General features: G+C 36.1%; 1 protein-coding gene across 1 annotated transcript in view; it reads left to right on the top strand.

The window, feature by feature from the left end:
- Positions 1–19,143, top strand: part of CTNNA3 (catenin alpha 3) — a 1,620,267-nt gene that overhangs the window by 1,418,461 nt on the left and 182,663 nt on the right. Inside the window, exon 13 of the mRNA XM_062214092.1 lies at positions 15,001–15,093. Coding sequence (XP_062070076.1) covers positions 15,001–15,093 — 93 coding nt within the window. The remainder of the gene's footprint in view (positions 1–15,000; positions 15,094–19,143) is intronic.

The raw sequence follows: 19,143 nt of genomic DNA, 5'->3' as shown, positions 1-19,143 counted from the left end.
TTTAAATTTCCCTTTCGATTCCTTTTAGCAATTGAACATTTTTTGAAGTGCAGTAACCATAAGTTTGACTTGGGAAATTCATATTTATTATTTTTAAAATATTTATTTATTTAAAAGGCAGAGTTACAGAGAGCAGAGGGAGGGAGAGACAGATAGGTCCTGCATCCAATGGTCCACTCCCCAGATGGCCACAATGTCCAGAGCTGCACCGATTGGAAGTCAGGAGCCAGGATCCAGGAGCCTGGAGCCTCTTCTGGGTATCCCATATGGGTGCAGGGAATCAAGGAGTTGAGCCATTTTCTACCACTTTCCCAGGCCGTAGCAGAGAGCTGGATCAGAAGTGGAACAGCTGGGACTTGAACCAGTGCCCATAGAGGATGCTGGCATTGCAGTCAGTGGTCTCACCCACTATGCCACAGCGCCACTCTGACTTGTATTTTTATTACTGATTTATAGTACTTATTTAGATATTCAAGACATAGAAATATGGGAGAACTTTAGATAGTATGACATTTTTGTAAGTAAAAAGGAAATAATATTTTTATTTTGCAAAAGAGAAAAGGGTAGTGGCTACAATAAATTAATTCACATAAAATTTAACATTAAGAACATAGTTACCTAGGGGTGGTTAAAATGGCCTGAATTTAAAAAAAAAGATGAAAATAAATATAATCCTCCAAGAACACATTTTATGAAATTGTTATATTTAAATCATGACAATATTTTGCAATTAAAATTTAAAATTATATAAAGTTTAAAATAGCTACATAGAAATACAACCACACTTAACTGTATATCATATTGATGTCTTTATTAAATGTACTGATTCTTTAAGTAGGATATATTGTAAAGTTTAAAAGAACTATAAGCAAATATTAAATGTTATTTGATAATTTCTTATTGTTAGTAACATAGAAGTTGTAATTCTTTAACTGTTTTAGGTTTATTGTAAAAGAGGGCAATGACTATACATTCATTGATTTCCTTACTGTCAGAATATTCACCCTAGAAGAGTTATGCATGGGTGGCAGGAATCTAATCACTTGAGACATCATTACTAATTCATAGGGACTGCTCCATCAGTAAGCTGAAATCAGGAGCCAGAGCTGGGAATTGAACTCTGCTATTCTGACATTAGATAATATTTTAACCACTAGGCTAAATGCCTGCCCTATAAGGAATGTGATTTTGAGTGTATGATGTAAGGAAAAAGTCTGTGAGGTTGACACCTCAGAGACACCAAGCAAACCAAGTTCTGTGTCATGGTTTTTAAGTATTACACCCCACTAAGCGGTAAAAGATCTCTTTGGAAAGATGTCATAGGAAGAAGATGCTTTGACTAGAAAAATTGAATTTAGGTTATTGGCACACAAAGATAATTCTATAGGTAAATGAATTTCAGTGTATCATTTATGAGCAGTTGTCGCAACCAAAATAGTATCATCATTTACATAATTAATTTTATAAAAACAAATTATAACATGTAGTAGATTCTGATTTGTATTGATTGTCTTAGAACAAATATTTCAATGAGTTGGCAAACCTCAATGACTTCCTCCCACCCCCAACATATTTATTCCAAAGGTTTATCCATTCTGAAATACCAAGTGATGGTCATTTTAAGCTAGTGTATAAACAGAAGGAGTGGAGGGGTCATAAAAACAAAACTGAGGCCATCCTGGTTATATACAATCAGAAAATCTCAGACATTATGCTTAAAAGCACAGAAAAAAGTAAGAAAAATCCATTTCTAGTAGTAATCAGCAATTCTTTAAATTAGATATAGAGATTTATAAGCAATAAACTTTAGTGATTTCTTTTTAATTTCCACTATGGTAACTATGAATTACCAATATTAGGTCAAGGATAATGATCTTTTTTAATTAAGGAACCTGAGATTATTTTAACTGTTAACCTCTGCTTGGTAAATCTTCCAAAGAAATAACTTGGGTCCTCCATGATAGTCCAAGAGAGGCTCTAAAAGGTCAAATTTCTGGTTTCTTGGTTTCAGCTGAGTAAAACTTTGCATCTAGGACATCTGAGGTAGACTTTACATGGAAAATTTACTCCATGGACAGAAGCACAAAATATATGGAAAACACTGGCTGTTCTCACAGCTTCTGTTACATAATCAACTGAAGTATTGCATTAGGTGACAACAGGAAGATTGCAATTCCTCCCATTCTGAAGTATTCCTCCTATCTTTTCAGATCTCTGGTACTATGGGCTTTTATTTTAAGACTGAATGACTTGAAATGCAGAGTCAGAGCTGGAGCATGCGTGTGCACGGAATATAAGAGAGAGAGAGAGAGAGGGAGAGAACTTGCCATCCACTGGTCCACTCTTTAAGTGCCTATAACAGTCAAGGCTAGCCCAGACTGAAGCAAGAAGCTTCATCCAGGTCTCCCTCATGGGTGGCAGGGGCTTTCCCAGGGGCAAAGTAAGCAGCTGGATCACACACACACACACACACACAAAATCCTGGGGCTTGAACCTGCAGTCCAATATGGGATGCTGGCATTGCAAGAGGCAGCTTAATCTTCTGTATCACAATGCCTTCCTCAACTGCACATATTTAAGGCACATAATTTGATGTGTTTTATAGGCCTATACTTACAAACCTGAGACATTACCATAATTAAGATGGAAAACATACACATCAACACCAAAAGCTTACATCCTTCATAACCTAATCATTCCTGTCCCCTAACTCCCAAAGAACCACCAATCTGACTTGTCTGTATAGATTGATGTGCGATTTCTAAAATGTTAGACATTGAATAATACAGTCTATCATTTTACTTGAAATTTTTTTAAAGATTTTATTTATTTGTTTGAGAGGTAGAGTTACAGACAATGTGAAGGAGAGACAGAGAGCAAGGTCTTCCATCTGCTGGTTCACTCCCCAAATGGCCACAACAACCAAAGCTGAGCCCATCGGGAGCCAGGAGCTTGAAGATTCTCCTGGGTCTCATGTTGGGTGCAGGGCTCAAGCGCTTGGACCATCTTCTGATGCTTTCCCTGGCCATAGCAGAGAGCTGGATCGGAAGAGAAGTAGCTGGGACTCGAGCTGGCACCCATATAGGATGCGGTTGCTGCAGGTGGAGGATTAACCTACTACGCCACAGTGCCATCCCCTGAATTATTTTTTAATTTGACTTTTTACTCAGTGTAATTATTTTTAGATCCACACATGTTGTACATCAATAGAATCACATTTTTTATAACTGAATAAACATATAATTTGTTAAATAATTTCCCTGTTGGACATTTGAATCATTCACACTACTTGAATATTACCAATTTACCTGGTGTGAATATTTATATTCAAGTTCTTATGTGAATATGCGTTTCTACTTTTATTGACTAAATACAACTTAGTAGAATGACTGGATTCTGTAGTATGCAAATACTTAAAGTGTCAAGACATACATGCACATTTTTTGAATTTAAATTTTCCCATTAGATGTCTTCCTTCACTTATCCTAATTCCTTTAAGACACGTCCCTGTAGAAACAGCACAATTCAAATTCCATGAGAAAGTTTCACAGTCACATCAAACTACATTTTATACAATGATATACTCACTTGATTCCACAAATAGGGCTTTTAGTTTTCAGACTTAAAAATTCCTTTATATGTACAGCACAATTCTTCCTTAGGGGTTGTCCAAATACTTGTTTTGTTGCATTCTAGTCTTCTATTTTATATATAAGCTGCCTACTTAGGCTATTTTATTCTACTAGTGTGGGGAATTCTTATGTCCCATAGAGCAAACTTCAATCCAGTAAGCCTGAATAATGTGTCCAAAAGTCTAACATACATCTGAATTACTGTCTTTTCAAGCAACATTTTCCCTATAATATGTAGCTTCTTTCATATTTTTTTCATTTTTTTAATTTCATTGAAATAGTGGTGTCAGGTTTAGAAATCCTGCTTACTCTTACATAGCATCCATGGCTGAAAGAGAAAAGGCGTGATTTTTCTTTTTTGTCATTGTTGCTTTGTTTTTGCTTTATTGCTATGCCTGGGGTTTCTTTGGAACTCTTGTTGGATGAATTTGACTAGGATTGTTGGATATATATATATATATATATATATATATATATATATTATATATAGCAGCCTAATGATTTCTTAAAGTAAAAAATTTCCTGTAGGTTAAAAATATACTATCCCCACTGAGAAGTCAAATCACAAACTTCCTCTTTTCAAAATTTTTGTTACAGAATAATTTTGTAAAACTAGTTTCCAGGAAGCTATATGAAATAATGAAGCAACTGCTTTTATGAATCCACAGGACTAAAAAGAGGAATGCAAAATGGGAAAAAATCATTGGAACCAGTTAGGGGATATTTCTTGGTATCTGCTATCACAGTTCCCTTTAATATTTGTTCTAATAATGAAGACATACAGTACAATTTTATTCTTGCCTATTGAAAGCTTTTGGCTGTAACAGATCTATTGTGAGTTAACAAAGCCAGATATACTCCTCCCCTGTGAGTTTTACAATCTTACCCATTTTTTAATTGTGGATGTATAATTGAAATGGAACATTCAACCCCAAGCAGATTTTCACATAGTTCTTACTACTCTTTATTTTTACATTTACTCCTTTTCTACTATTTTTTACTCTGATGATTAAATAAATATTATTGTATTATATAATTGTAAAATATTGCATAATTATGGAAGCAAGAAGAAAAATCCTATATAATATTCTATAACCTATAGATGATATCTTATTATAAAAACATTGGCAAGCCATTTACTTTAAATTTTGTATTCATACTTTGGAAATTTGTTTTCTTTCATTCTCTCTCTTGCTTTCTTCTCACAGATAAAATATGTACAATCTAAGTTTTATATAATTAGAATATATACATATATTTACACATTCAATTAAAAGTGAGGTACATTTTCTCAACAGATAATCTCAAATTATTTTTGTTAGTTATTTTAAATTATTTGGTAAATACAATTATTACACATTTTATGGCATGCAGTCTAATATTTCAGCACCTTTGGTGACATATTAATATTTGTAGGATAGTTTTTCTGCAAAAGAAAGATGAATGAGTTTTAAATTAAGCAGACTCTTCATCTGTCTATACTACGAATAAAATTAAAATTTCAGTTATATAATTTTCTTTTCACTATAGTTTGATGGATGCAAATGATGGATTTTTCCTTATTCAAATAGATTAAAGTTGTCTATTACAGATGATAACCATGTTCATACCTACAAGTTGAAGGTCAGAGAGTGTAATGCTGCTGCTGCTTCAACTGGTAGTGCTACTAACCAATCTCTACCACCACTATTATTACATAGCTTCCAGCAACATCATCCCCTCCCCCACCTGTAGAGCAGGGAGAGTAATGACATAGCTAAAATTGTCAATGATATCATCAAACAATGTGGATGAAGAAACTTCTCATCATCCTGTGTAGTCCTGCCGTCCTCCCCCTTCCCAAATTTGAAAGCTATTTCTAATTTCATGAGAGATTAATAATCCAAAAGAGATATGATATAAAATTCTATCTTGCATTTAAAAAAATGTTCTGATTTTGGCATTGTGGCATGGCAGTTAAGCCATTGCCTGTGACACCAGCATCCCTTATGGGTGCCGGTTCAATCTCCAGCTGCTTCACCTCCAATCCAACTCCCTGCAGTTGAGGCCGGGAAAGCAGCAGAAGATGGCATAAGGATTTGGGCCCCTGCACCCATGTGGAGACACAGATGAAGCACACCCTCGCCCTGGCCATTCTGGGACATTGGGATCATTTGGGGAGTGAACCAGAATCTCTGTCTCTCCATTTCTTTCTGTAACTCTGCCTTTCAAATAAACTAATTAATCTTTGAAAAAAAATTTCTTGAGAAAATATTCATCATCATTGTTAATACATTGTAACTAAACTTACAATACAATTGTTGAGTTAGTATAATTGAAAGAGGTTTTATAAATTATTCTAATCCTTTCATTTACTTCTGAGAAAGCTGCTTTTTCAACAAGGGAAGGGTTTTTTTTTTAACATTTAATTATTTATTTGAATGGCAGAGTTACAGAGACAGAGAGACAGAGAGATCTTCTATCTACTGGTTCACTCTCCAGATGGCTGCAATGACCAAGCCTGGGCCAGGCTAAAACCAGGAGCTTTCTCCAGGTGTCCCATGTCATTGGCAGGGGCCCAAATACTTGGGCCATCCTCCACCACTTTTCCCTTGTCTTTAGAATGGAGATGGATAGAAAGTGGCACACCTAGGACATGAACTGGTTCCACTATGGGATACTGGTGTCACAGGCAGCAGCTTTACCTACTACACCACAACGCTGGCTCTGAAGTTCTTCTTTAAGATCACAAGATATCATTGGTAGCATTTGATGTAGAATCCAGATGCTTCTACCCGTATTATGTTCTACCATAGGTTTTCCTTTACTTGATGAACTTTGGCAAGTCACTTACCTTAGGTTTTCTACTGATAATTTGGAAATAACATACATGCACAGCTTTGGCCCCCAGTGCATTTTTTTTTAATTTTTGCTCATTTAATGTAGCTCAACCAAATACAATCAAAAAGAAATGGAATGGCTTGGGAGAATTTTGCAAGTCCACTGGTACACTTTTTCTTATAATATAGGTAAAAATTGAATTCATCTCAAGCCTCGTATAATGTAGAGCTAGGGTACAAGTCAGAGAAACAAGAAAGATTTCTTCCAGCTTTTTTTAAAGCATTAATTTGCAGTTTATTTTTTCCAGAGGATAGCCTTTGTTCATCCCTTAAAGACTAAGCTCTTCACCAGGGCGTTGGTGGGGGCCGTGGGCCAGCACCGGCCATTCCAAACCACAAAGATGGTGTTCGTCCTTTCAGGCTTCACAAGATCAATTTCTGACAACTTTGCTGTGAATGGCACAATTCCCACGATAATATAGCTTCACATGCAGCTTGGGAAGCATGTAAGGGTCTAATCCACTCGCTTTGGAGGTGTCCCTGAAGACTGTGGCCTCCACTATGTTTCACATGAAGGACTTTGTAATGGCCTTATCCTTTGGCATGCATCAGGTGCAGTTCATGCAGCAAATAGGCGGCACATGGCCCTCTGGGGACTGCTGTTGTTCCTTCTTTTCTTTGTCGTCTTGGAATTGAGTACCCCAGTTGGTTAGATTTTCAAAACAACAACTGGTGCAAGCTCAGCAGCAGTGGAACAATGAGGAAGCGCTGACTCACCTATTTTCTCTGGATACCAAATTTACAGAGATCTAGAAATCTTGTTTGGGAGAGGGGAAAGGGGATTGATGAACTGCTCTGGTGTTGTGCTTCTGAAAGCCCCTAAACACCTAGCCTGACTCGCCCTCCAACTAGTATATTCGTGCTATCAGAAGCTCATCTTCTGTACTTTGCTTTGTAACTAACTTGCTACATGGCTAATAAAACGTGTAGTGTACCCCATTTTGGAGTAGCTCTTTATTAACTGTGTTTTATGGAATAGATTTTGTTCACTGTAAGGCTTAGTTTCCTTAGCTTTGGTACTAAATTGATAACATTTTACTCTCAGGCTTATTGTTAAGATTAAATGAGAAAAGGAATGTGGAATAACTAGGCAGTTTTGTTAATGAATTATATTAAGACCTCCATTTAAAATGACTATTTCACTTTTCACAAAGGGAAGAGGGTCAAAGATCCTGAGTTGACTCTGGATATTCCTAATCTTTGAACTTTCTAAAAATAGGCTTTCACCCAATCCTTATTCTTCATGGCTTCCATTTGTCTTTGATATCTTTACTTAAACTGGGCTACTGCTTATGACACTTTTCATGAATTAGACATGCAGCTCTAGGAATCACAGCTATATAATCAAGTCATTGATGGCTGAGTAAGTACAATGATATTGATGATATCACTTCCCCTTATGACCATCTTGCTGATTTGCTCTGTGTTTTTCTGGTGCTGTTAACTTCATCGATGTCTTAGTAGCAGTGACATGACTGCCCACACACTTTCTAGTTCACAGACAAATTGAGGCTAAACTATGATTTACCCTATTTGATTTAATCTTTGCTTGAATCTTAAGAAATGCTTTATATACACTTCAGTGATTCTGATTATCACCTATGATAATCATCATAATCTGAACTCAACCACATGCCAAATGTTTGGATATTTGATGACTGTTGGTCTTAGTAAATTTCTAACTAGTGACTTAGAAGAGACTTATTTATTAGAAAATCCTCCTTGTCAATATTTATCTTTCCCAGTTGTTCTATTTGACTAAATGCTTAATCATCATCTTTTGTTCCTTACAGATATGTATTATCCTCTTACTTTAGGATAGAGTTTTATATTATGTGAATTAGCTTTTATCAGACTGTGTTCCCAATATTGAAGTATTGAGATCAAAATCAATTCAGTTTTAATTTTGCTCCTGATAAATTTATTTATAGTAATCAGTTGGCTTTCTCTTTAACATCCATGTTGGGCCAGGTGAACCAGAGTTCTAAAACAGTGGTTATTAAACAGTGGTTAATTTAGCCCAATCACCAGTCTGACAGGGGGTATTTGGAAACATCTGGAGCTGTTTTTGACTGTCACAACTGAAGAAGGGCCTGTTATATGTGGTCTGTACACTCTCACAACCAGAAATATTCAGAGCAGGATTTCAATAGTACCAAGATTGAGAAATTGTTTTCTAGAGGGTTAGGTCACATCACGACATCAAGGAGTCCAAACTGTCATTGTTACTTGCTCACACTGGTTTACCAATGAGATGCCCATTGTCTGCAGCTGCTTCAGGTCTCCCAATTTGCTGTTTTCATGACAAGGATCCTGGCGAGACTTGAAACACTGGTATGGGTTTACTAGATGGCATCTTCTCGGAAGTCTTTTTATGTCTCATTGTGTTGCCCGGGAGTAGGGCAGAGCTACTACTGATTGTGGGATCACAGAGTTCTTTTGGTCTTTACAGGCTGAGAATCTCTTTTGATCTTGTGGAAAATCTCTATCAACACAAAATCTCATCTCATTTCCATGAAGTTCTTTAGAAACAAAGTCAAAGAATCCACCACAAATTTTCCTTTAGGCAATACTTTATGCATTTGGCATATGTTGAAGGCAGAGGAAAAAACATTTTCCACAATCCAAAAATGTTCCCATGACTTTCTGATAACATTGAGAAAAATCTTACTGGTTATTTAATTATTTGTTACTCTATTTAGCTAGAAAACATAAATTGAACATACTATGTTTCATTTCAAGGATTCAGACAGAATGGTTAACAAGACATCATCCCTGTTTGCCTGTAAGTTGTGCTCTAGTGGGTCACAAAAAAGAGTGAAAAGAAAAATTTAATTTTAAGTTATGATGATAGAAAGAAATCAAAATAAAATATACAGGGTAATGTAGCAAATGAATTAAGTTGCAAAAAGGGTTAACTTTAGGCACACTGACCAGGGAAGGCTTTTCTGAGGACAGAGCATCTGAACTCCAAATATTGAGCCTGCAAGGGAGAAATAAATAGAAAGAGACAAACAACTTGCAGTATAGAGAGCAAGAAGTGTGACAAAACTGAGGGGTTAAAAGGACCATGACAGAAATGTCTCTCATTTCTTCAACATTCAGGATGATAGAGTGCTAGTTTCTTGTGTTTCTGGTGTACATGTATGTATGTGTGTTCAACAAGGGACATTTCTTTTAGATTTCTATAATTTCCTATCTATATGTTCATGTTAATACTTAATATAATCACTTTAACAATTAAGATGACATTTTTACCACCAAGTTTAATGAGATTTGGAGGCCCAAGACAAGTTTTTAAACTTTATCCTTAGAAGTAAGTCCATAGGCATATACAAAATTATACAGCTTTACAAACTTCCTCCTCCTTCTCATACTCCTACTCTTTTACTGAGATCTGTTTTCAATTGAATTTATACACATGTGATTAACTCTATGTTAAGCAATAACTATTTATATTTTTAAAATACATTTTAATTCTGGGTACTTCACTTTGAAATTCTGTCTACAGCTTAAATAGGACAAAATATCTGAACCTGTGACATCTGCTTCTGCTTAGGGTGGGCATTGTAGCATATTTTCCAAGTGCCTCTGGTGTCAGACCACTGTTGAAATTACTTTGGCATGAAGAGTAGCAACAAAGTAAGATAGATGATTAAATCATGTGTAGGATTTAGAATTTAAGCTTAATTCTAAGAGGGAGCCAAGGACAACTCCTATTTACCAAGATAAGTCATTTTCCTTCTCTTTTTTGTTTGTTTCCCTTCCCTCCCCCCTCTTTATCTCCATTTCCTCCACCCTTTCCTTCCTCCCTCCCTCCCTTCCTCCCCTTCTTCCTTCCTTTCTTGCTTCATGCTGTTTGGTGACCATACATTTCCCTTTTTTATGTTGTAGTACTAAAATTTTTTAACATCTGTGCAAAGTGAATTTTATAATGAATCCCTAAATTTGTCTTCATAGGAATGCTGAATTAATGACATAATAATGTCTATAGAAAGTATTAAACTCCTTAGGGAAACAGGAGCTACATATGCAAAATTCGTTATTACCTTATTGGATTACTACTATTTTATTTTTGCCCCAGCTCCTATATGAAAATCTCATCCTAGGGCAGAAATTGTGATACAGCAGGTTAAGCCACCATTTGGGACATCCTCATCCAATATTGGAGTGCCAGTTCAAATCCCAGCACCTCTGCTTCAGATCAGATTTCTTGCTTAAGCATATGGGAGGCATTAAGTATTGTCTCAGTTTTTTTTTTGGTACCTGCTAACCACATGGGAAACCCAGATGGAGTTCCAGGTTCCTGACTTTAGCCTAGCCCAGCCTTGGCTGTTGGGGCACTTACAGATTTGAACTAGCAATTGAATCTGTCTGTGTTAGTCTTTCTCTCTTTCTTTGCCTTCTCCTCCCTCCCCACCCCTCCTTCCCTTCCTCTCTCCCTCCCTCTCTTTCTTTCAAGTAGTTGAAAATAAATAAATGTTTTTAAAACCTCAAACTAAATGTTTTCAGATTCTGAACTTGTTTTCCAACTCTTCAGCATAAGTAAATGAGATAACCATGATAATAATATATAATGATCACAAATAATATTGAATATTTTTCTAGTTTTTTCTAGTCTGAATAATATTCCATCAATCACATTTTAATATTCACAATAACCCTAAGAATTTGGTAGTATTTTTGACATTTTACAGATGAGAAAACTAAACCTATTTCAAATCATTTTTGGGCTGCCTAAAGAAGACTTTAAATAATCCGTGACAGTTAAAATGGGAAAATATAAAATGAGAGATAACTAATTAATGGCTAGGTATGTTAACACTCTTTCTGGAAAATGGGTCCTCTTCATCAGGGTCTCAGCTTACAGAAGGCAAATTATTTACATCCCTGAGAGTTTGTGCTAGAGTAGATCTTCACTGGCGTCAGTTAAAGAAATAATGTTATTTTTACATATCATTAAAATCCAATCAAAAGAACTTTCTCATTTAAAGAATACTGTGAGTGTGGAGTTACATTAAACTCCATTTAATATAATCACATTATATAGTCCAAATCAGGTGAATGTAACTACAGACAGCTAGTAAGTATCATGTCAATCCAGAATAAATTTTGGAGAATTTGAAATGCAGAAATACTTGTTGACTTCTCCAATGTCCCCCAACAAAACAAATTATTATTAAAATAAATCAAAGTAGAAATATAAAATGTTTATGAAAATAACGAGATTTAGAGAGATGAGGCTAAGATGGTGAAGAAAGGAGATAAAAGCAACAGACAGAAAGCAACACACAACTTTCTGGACTTCAACGATGCTTGTGGCTGCTAAGCTCTTAAATATCTTAATATAATTGAGCATCACAGCAACATTTAGGACTATGTTTTGTAGTTCAAATTTTCCCCTGGAGAAATCAAGGTTAAATAGGGTATAAAACTTGCCTGATGTCTTAGAATCACTTATTAAATGGTTAGAATTCAAATTTTGGCTTGCATCACACACACACACACACACACACAGCCCTACATTCATTCATGCATGTTTTATTTTATTTATTTTTTGACAGGCAGAGTTAGACAGTGAGAGAGAGAGACAGAAACGTCTTCCTTTTTCCATTGGTTCACTCCCCAAATGACCGCCCAGCTGGCGCACTGCGGCCAGTGCACTGCACCGATCCGAAGCCAGAAGCCAGGAGCCAGGTGCTTCTGGTCTCCTATGCGAGTGCAGGGCCCAAGGACTTGGGCCATCCTCCACTGCCTTCCCGGGCCACAGCAGAGAGCTGGATTGGAAGAGGAGCAACCGAGACAGAATCCGGTACCTGAACCAGGACTAGAACCCGGGGTGCCGGCGCCACAGGTGGAGGATTAGCCTAGTGAGCTGCGGCGCCGGGCTCATGCATGCTTTAATATATACCTTCCTAAATTTACCAGAAGAATAAGTGTATACTGTCTTTAAATGCACTAATGCAGGACAATCCATCATCCCTCATCACTTTTATTAAATATTTTCTCTTTCTACATATTTTTCATCACTGCTGAAAGAGGTAATGCATCACCCCAAAACGTCTGAGTACTTCTCTCTTAGTTTCCACTTATTAATTTTTTTTATTTTTACCTTTTCTAATTTTATTTTAAAATATTTCAAATAGATCAGAGAAGTGTAAAGAGGAGTTCAACCAACATGCATAGAATTAACAATTTTGAACACTGTTTATATTTACTTCATATGAAAATTATGTTTATATATACATATTTACATATACATACATACTATTTTTCTTGATAGCAGAGATGATTATATTAATTCCAGCTTCTGCTAATGTGAATCCTAGGAGAAAACAGATAATAGCTTAAATACTTGGGTCTCTGATGCCCACAGGAAAGACGTAGATGAAGTTCCCGGACATTTGAGGAGTGGACCAGCAGTTTGAAGGAAGAAAGATTCTGTGTGTGTGTGTGTGTGTGTATGTCTGTGTCTCCCCCCCACCTCCATCCCTTTGAAATAAAATGAATATAAATTGATAAAATATTTTAAAAGTTTCAATTTAATTTAAACTATAACACCATATACTTTTTATTTTCATAATACCAGGTACCTTTTTGCCTTACAGAATGTGATGTTCTGCCAGCAAGTGTTTTAACACTGTCCTACTGATTCTGTTCGTGAAAATAAGTAAATTTTGGTACTTTTGCAAGAAAACTACTAGTCCTATGTTAAAGACAAAAGCACAGGAGTATGAGGGCATAAATGGTGGGCTTATCTCTTCCCACAATAACTGCAACAAAAGTGGGACATTTAATTTTTGACAGCAGAAGTTGTTCTAATTTTCCATTCCATCGTTATTTGGGGATTGAATAAAATACTGGAATAAATGTTGAAGATATACATCACTACATGATATGGTAGAACCCAAGTAATCAACAGCAGACATTTACAAAAAAGCAATCATAGTAGGAGTCCTGACAGTCTTCAATTGCTAACCAACAGGAAGCGAGAAAAGAGAATTGTTTTCTGAATTCAGATGTTATAAAGGGCTTGATAATATGTTAAGAAGGGAAATTTTAAAAGATGATTTCTTAATACTGTGAGAAATAGACACAGACTGGCTGATAATGAAATGTGTGATTGTATGGAAGTTTCATAGCAGTGAACTGCTATTAATACCTGACAGAATAACTGGTCGTGTGTTAATAATTGCACATAGTTGCAGAAAAGGACGGCTGCAAAATATCAACAGACAACAAATACTCAGCACGTCGGAGGCTGTAGTGTAGTTGGAATATTAATGTCTGAGATAAGTGCAAAAGACTTTCTGTAAGTGGGTAGATGATGTTAGTTTGAGCCCAAAGAAAATGCTAGTTAAAGACCCATGAGACGAAAAAGACCTGAAGCCGTTAGTGAATGGGAAAGTGGTAGCTTTGTTCCATGATGCAAGCTAATCACACATCCTCATAGCTGGAGTGGTCCCAAGGGAAATAAAGGCTTTGACAAACCGAAAATAAGCAAAGTGCCTGTGTGCAAAGCAAGGTTTAAGGGAATCCAGAGCTACTTTAAGACTCTGCCCCTTTTCATTCTTTAACAGCAATGTACGCATAAGAGTTGCAGACCCAAGGATGTCTTCTTCCATTTTTGGTGTTTTTTTTTTTTTTTTCTTTCATGAAGGCTAATGTTTATTTTTTTGTGTCTGTTACTGAGACTTTGAAGCAAAAATCATCATAGTATAAGCTTGAGCCTGTGTGAAGTAAAACAAATGCAGATTAATTCTTTTTAAGTAGTTTTACATTTTTCATGCAGTCAGACTATGGATATGAAAATCTGAATTAGGAAAAACAGGTTTTTGTTGCTGCTGCTGATCTGTTTTGTTTGGCTCATCTCCATTTATATGTTTTAATGTTTTGCTATCATTGTGTATAGTAGTGGTACTGAGAGTAAGCAAGGAAGACCTGGCTCGTGACTCACAGAGTAATTGTTAAATGATTGGTGCCTAATTCAAAATGCAATGATATAATAAAGTGTGATGAGCATTAAGACAGTGCAAATAGAGGAACCCAGCCCATCTGGGAGGATTCCTTAGCAAGACATCACCTGAATCAGATATATTTAAGGGGACATTGAAAACAAACACGTACGATAAGTTAACGAACTGTTTATATTATAGACACCGAAATTCCAGTTAATTTATCATTTAAGCCCCTTAAAATGCTAATTGATAATATTGTATGCACACATATATACCATACTGTGTTTGTCCATTCATCAAAAGATGTTCATTTGAGTTGTTTCTACTTTCTATTATGAAAGCCATTACTATAAATGTTTGTGTACAAGATTTGTGAAGATGTATGTCTTCATTTCTCTTGGATATATAAGAGTGGAATTGCTGGGTTGTGTATAAACTCTATGATTACCTTTTGGAGGTATTGCCAGACAACTTTCCAAAGCGACTTCAGCATTTTCCATGACCACCAGCAAGTTTTGCTTTCTTTTTCAGACCCCAGAGGAGCTGGAGGATGTTTCTGACCTTGAAGAGGATCATGAGGTCCGCAGTCACACCAGCATTCAGACCGAAGGGAAAACTGACCGGGTAAGTCACCTCCTTGGAGGGCCGGCTGTGTGCCTTATCCCCAGGAGTGTGCCCTCTTCTTGGCAATCTAGGCAGCCTCTTACAGGTGGGACTCCTAGATCTGTGAGGTACAGTGGGAACAGCCATGGAAGGTAGGGACAATGGCCTACGAGGAATTATTTCTTCTATTTTAATAATTCACAATGTAGCCATTTCAGATTCAGTAGTGAATTACTGCATCCAGCTTTGGATCTTTACAGGAACTGTGGGGATATAAAAATGAAATATTTATATTTCTATTTATTTAAAATAGGGAAAAAAGCAAGAGGCTGTAAATATACTCTGAAATTCTAAGGCAAAAAACCCTTTCCGATTCATTACTCTTCTTTCTATGTACAATGCCCTCCTCTGCACCCACCCCTCACAAACACACACACACACACACACAACTTACACAATTTTAAAGATTTATTCCATTTCTAAATTACTGTGACATTGTTACTTCATTTTGCTCACACGGAATGCATGGGGATGTGTCAAAGTGTGGCAATCTAACTACTGATGGCTTGTAACTATAGACCCGGACCGCAGAATTTGGATCTGAATTCATGTGGTTTAGTATAGTGGCTCAGACTTCCTGGAATGTAGCTACCTCCTTTAATGCTCGGGAAAGTCACTTGGCCTCTCCATCAGTTTCCTCATTTGTTAAATGAGGATATTAATAATACCCTTGGTGTGAGAATCAACTGAGTTAACAGAGCACTTACATATGCTTTCTCAATTGTTATAAAATACAGAAAATATGGTGAGACATGTTAAAATAGATAAATGTAGGAAAATTCTGTTTCTGGATATTGAAATGGCTTACACTTAGTATTTGTCAGCCAAAAAATCCCCATGTTTTGTTAGAATGTTGTGTGTTTTTGGCAATTATAATACTCTATGTTTACCTTTCATGGATATTTTTATTTTGTAGAACAAATGTTCTCCAGTTAATCACCACTGTTACATAGCCTATCAGTATTTGGTGATGTACCAGGCAGTGTCACTTTGTTGAGTTTCCATTTCTTGCTGATTATCTGGGCTATTTGTCAATCCTTTAGAAGCCAGTTCATGTTGAGAACTGTCTGAGATCACACAACATCTGAATTTAATTTCTTTCAAACATATTTAGAATCATTGGTAAGAGACCAAATCTTGCAAATGACCATGGTATTGAAATACATTTTGCTCTGGGAAAACATGGTCATATTTTCAGTGAAGTGAATGGTTCACTTAATCTGATGCTGGGTCAATTCTTGTGAAGGTGGGTATCAGGGCCTACCAAAAAAATTTAGAGAAAATTTTAATTAAAACACAAGTTTCAGAATGCTGGAATTTAGATAAGCATTGATTTTTTCAACAGAAAAATGAGAATACCTTCTCACAGCATCATTGGTAGACTTTGAGAATGGGTGAGCAGTGAAGTACAGTAGATTAAACTGCTTTTGGGACACCGGCATCCCATATCAGGGTGCCTGGGATCGGGTCCCTTCTCAGCTTTGAATTCAGCTTTCTGGTTGCGCATCTGGAAAGCATCAGATGATGGCCCAAGTTCTTGGGTCTCCTCTACCCATGTGAGAGACCTAGATAAAGTCTTGAGCTCCTGGCTTCCAGCTGTTACAGGCATTTGGAGAGTGAACCAATAGATGAGAGGTATCTGTCTGTCTCTCCCTCTCTCTCTCCCCCTTCTCCTCCTTACTCCTTTCCCTCTCCTCTCATATACCTTTGAAAGAAATAAAAATGAATAAATTAATATTTTAAAATGATGTTATTAAAAGATAAACTTCTTTCACTATTTTTATTTGTATTTTTGTTCTTGATCAGGATTATATGTCAGCTAAATGAGTCCCTACCCATAACGCTTTATAAATTATAAAATTGATGTCTCTCTGCTTCTGAATCTTTCATAGATGCCACTGCTTTTTACTTTGTGGCACTCTGAATCCGCTCTGCTTCTTGGATTCGGAGCTAAGCAACAGTCCAGTTGACCTGAGATGTCCTTGAATGATAACATAACCACTGTTTTGTGATGGGAAGGTGAATACCAAATCTATTAAGGATAACACTGTATTCAGCCTGGTCAGTCTCTGCTTTTTGCAAATCTCCTTTCTATAAATTACAAATAACTCAGGTTTGATTCACTTCTGGTAGATTCCCTGAAGCTACTGTGCAGCATTTCTTTTCAAGCTGCTCTTTAAATCACACCCAACCTTACGTAAGGGTTAACATCTCACAGAACAATTTTTGTTTCAGTCCTGGTATGGACAATCCTGTGGTGCATTTTCCACAGGTCTTCAGCATGTCCCCAGTGAGAGCCAGCCCTGGTAGCAGTCGCAGTGACCATCTTGATAATACATCTTTGGACTGGCTTTCTTTGTCTTCATTTATTCTCCCCAGCATACAGCTTGCTTCTTAAGATCTATTTCCAAAATAAACTACTGTGAAATCCCAGAATCTACTTTTTAGGGGAAAATGAGGAAAGATCAGCACTTCACATAAATGACTTAAATATCACATTCACTTTGCTGTATTAATAAGATCATGAGGATTATATTTTGATGATTTGTCTAGTAAGTAGATTGTTTTTATACTTAACTCTTTAGTAACTATCAAATGTGAGTTCACATAGGACATAAAATTAGTAGGATGACTCCTTTATTAACAAACAACTGCAGCTACAACAAATCTAATACATCATGAATGAAATGAGAGAACAGAAAATAAAAAGATTCTTCAGCTGTCTGAGAAGGGGAAGATAGAAATTTCCCTTTAATTTTTAAAGAGTAATTATGTATAGTGTCAACAATGTAACTCCAGCCATACTCTCTTACTATGTATTTATATTGTGAGTTGATTACAACAGATTCCACATTGTACATTCAAAGAGGATAGCTCAAATCACCAGACCAGAATAGAGACAGTTTTTTCACAGATTTCATAATCTCTACTAGACATTTTTTATCTATAATAGTACCTTATTCCTTATAATGATATAATGGTATTCATAGGCTAATTCTCATATCCTTTTGAGATTTTACGTTTGTATTCTATCCAGCAATTCTCTAATTTGTATCCTTTGGATTGAGTTTATCTTTTGACACATTTCATATGCATAGCACTTTAAGAAGAATCTATAAGATTTTACAGTGGATTCTGTTGAGAATTATTTGAATAGTCATCCTATGCTCAGTGTTGAATTCCTGGTCACTGTCCAAGACTTAATGTCTGGATTCCTTTTTGTTTGCTCCTGTTACTGAGGAGTAAATGCCTTTTTGGTTTTTGGATTATGCAGACTCTGCTATACTGAACATGTGCTAGAACAATTTCAGGCACTGGCTAGTAATGGAGTGACAGTTATTTATTATCATTTTACTTTGTGCATTTCACTGCTAGTAGCTTTGGCTCAACATCATCTATTATTGCTGTCATCAGTGGCAAATGCCACTGGGTGTTGTAAAGGTCTATAACTAACAAATAATGATTTAGAGTTCATGGCCAATGACAGAAAAACACTAAATGACCAATAGTGCATGCCTTATGAAGTGGCAATAGAACAGCACTGGAAATTAGTGATTGCCTTAATTATTAAACATGAATACTCCCTGGAGTGATACTGTGATTATATCCAGCAATTGCTTGTGTTCACAGTGACACAGGAATTTGATAGGTTAAAGGTCTGCAGAGCAGTCTCCATGGAAGTCACTGTTTATTCATTTCATATTTTCATCAAGGATAAAATGAGCATCTTTTATTATAAAAGCTCAAATTTGAGAGGAACATGAAAATACACTCTGGTAACATAATCAAATTTCCAGTCTTAATGATAATCTTTCTGTAAGTCCTGAAAACTTCCTAAAAGATTATTAAAAAATTATACTAAACTATATTTTCATTTTAAATAGGGCAATGTTAGTTACCACTGAGCACATTGTAGTTTATATAACATTTCTAAATTGGTATCTTATTTATTAAGTTCCTGGAGTTTATTTTCTTTCATTTTCCATTGATTTTGCTATTTGGAGAACTAGA

The sequence above is a fragment of the Lepus europaeus genome, chromosome 17, assembly GCF_033115175.1.
Source record: "Lepus europaeus isolate LE1 chromosome 17, mLepTim1.pri, whole genome shotgun sequence".
NCBI lineage: Eukaryota > Metazoa > Chordata > Mammalia > Lagomorpha > Leporidae > Lepus > Lepus europaeus.
Note: the sequence above shows the minus strand (reverse complement) of the source record. Positions and strands in the feature narration are given on the sequence as shown.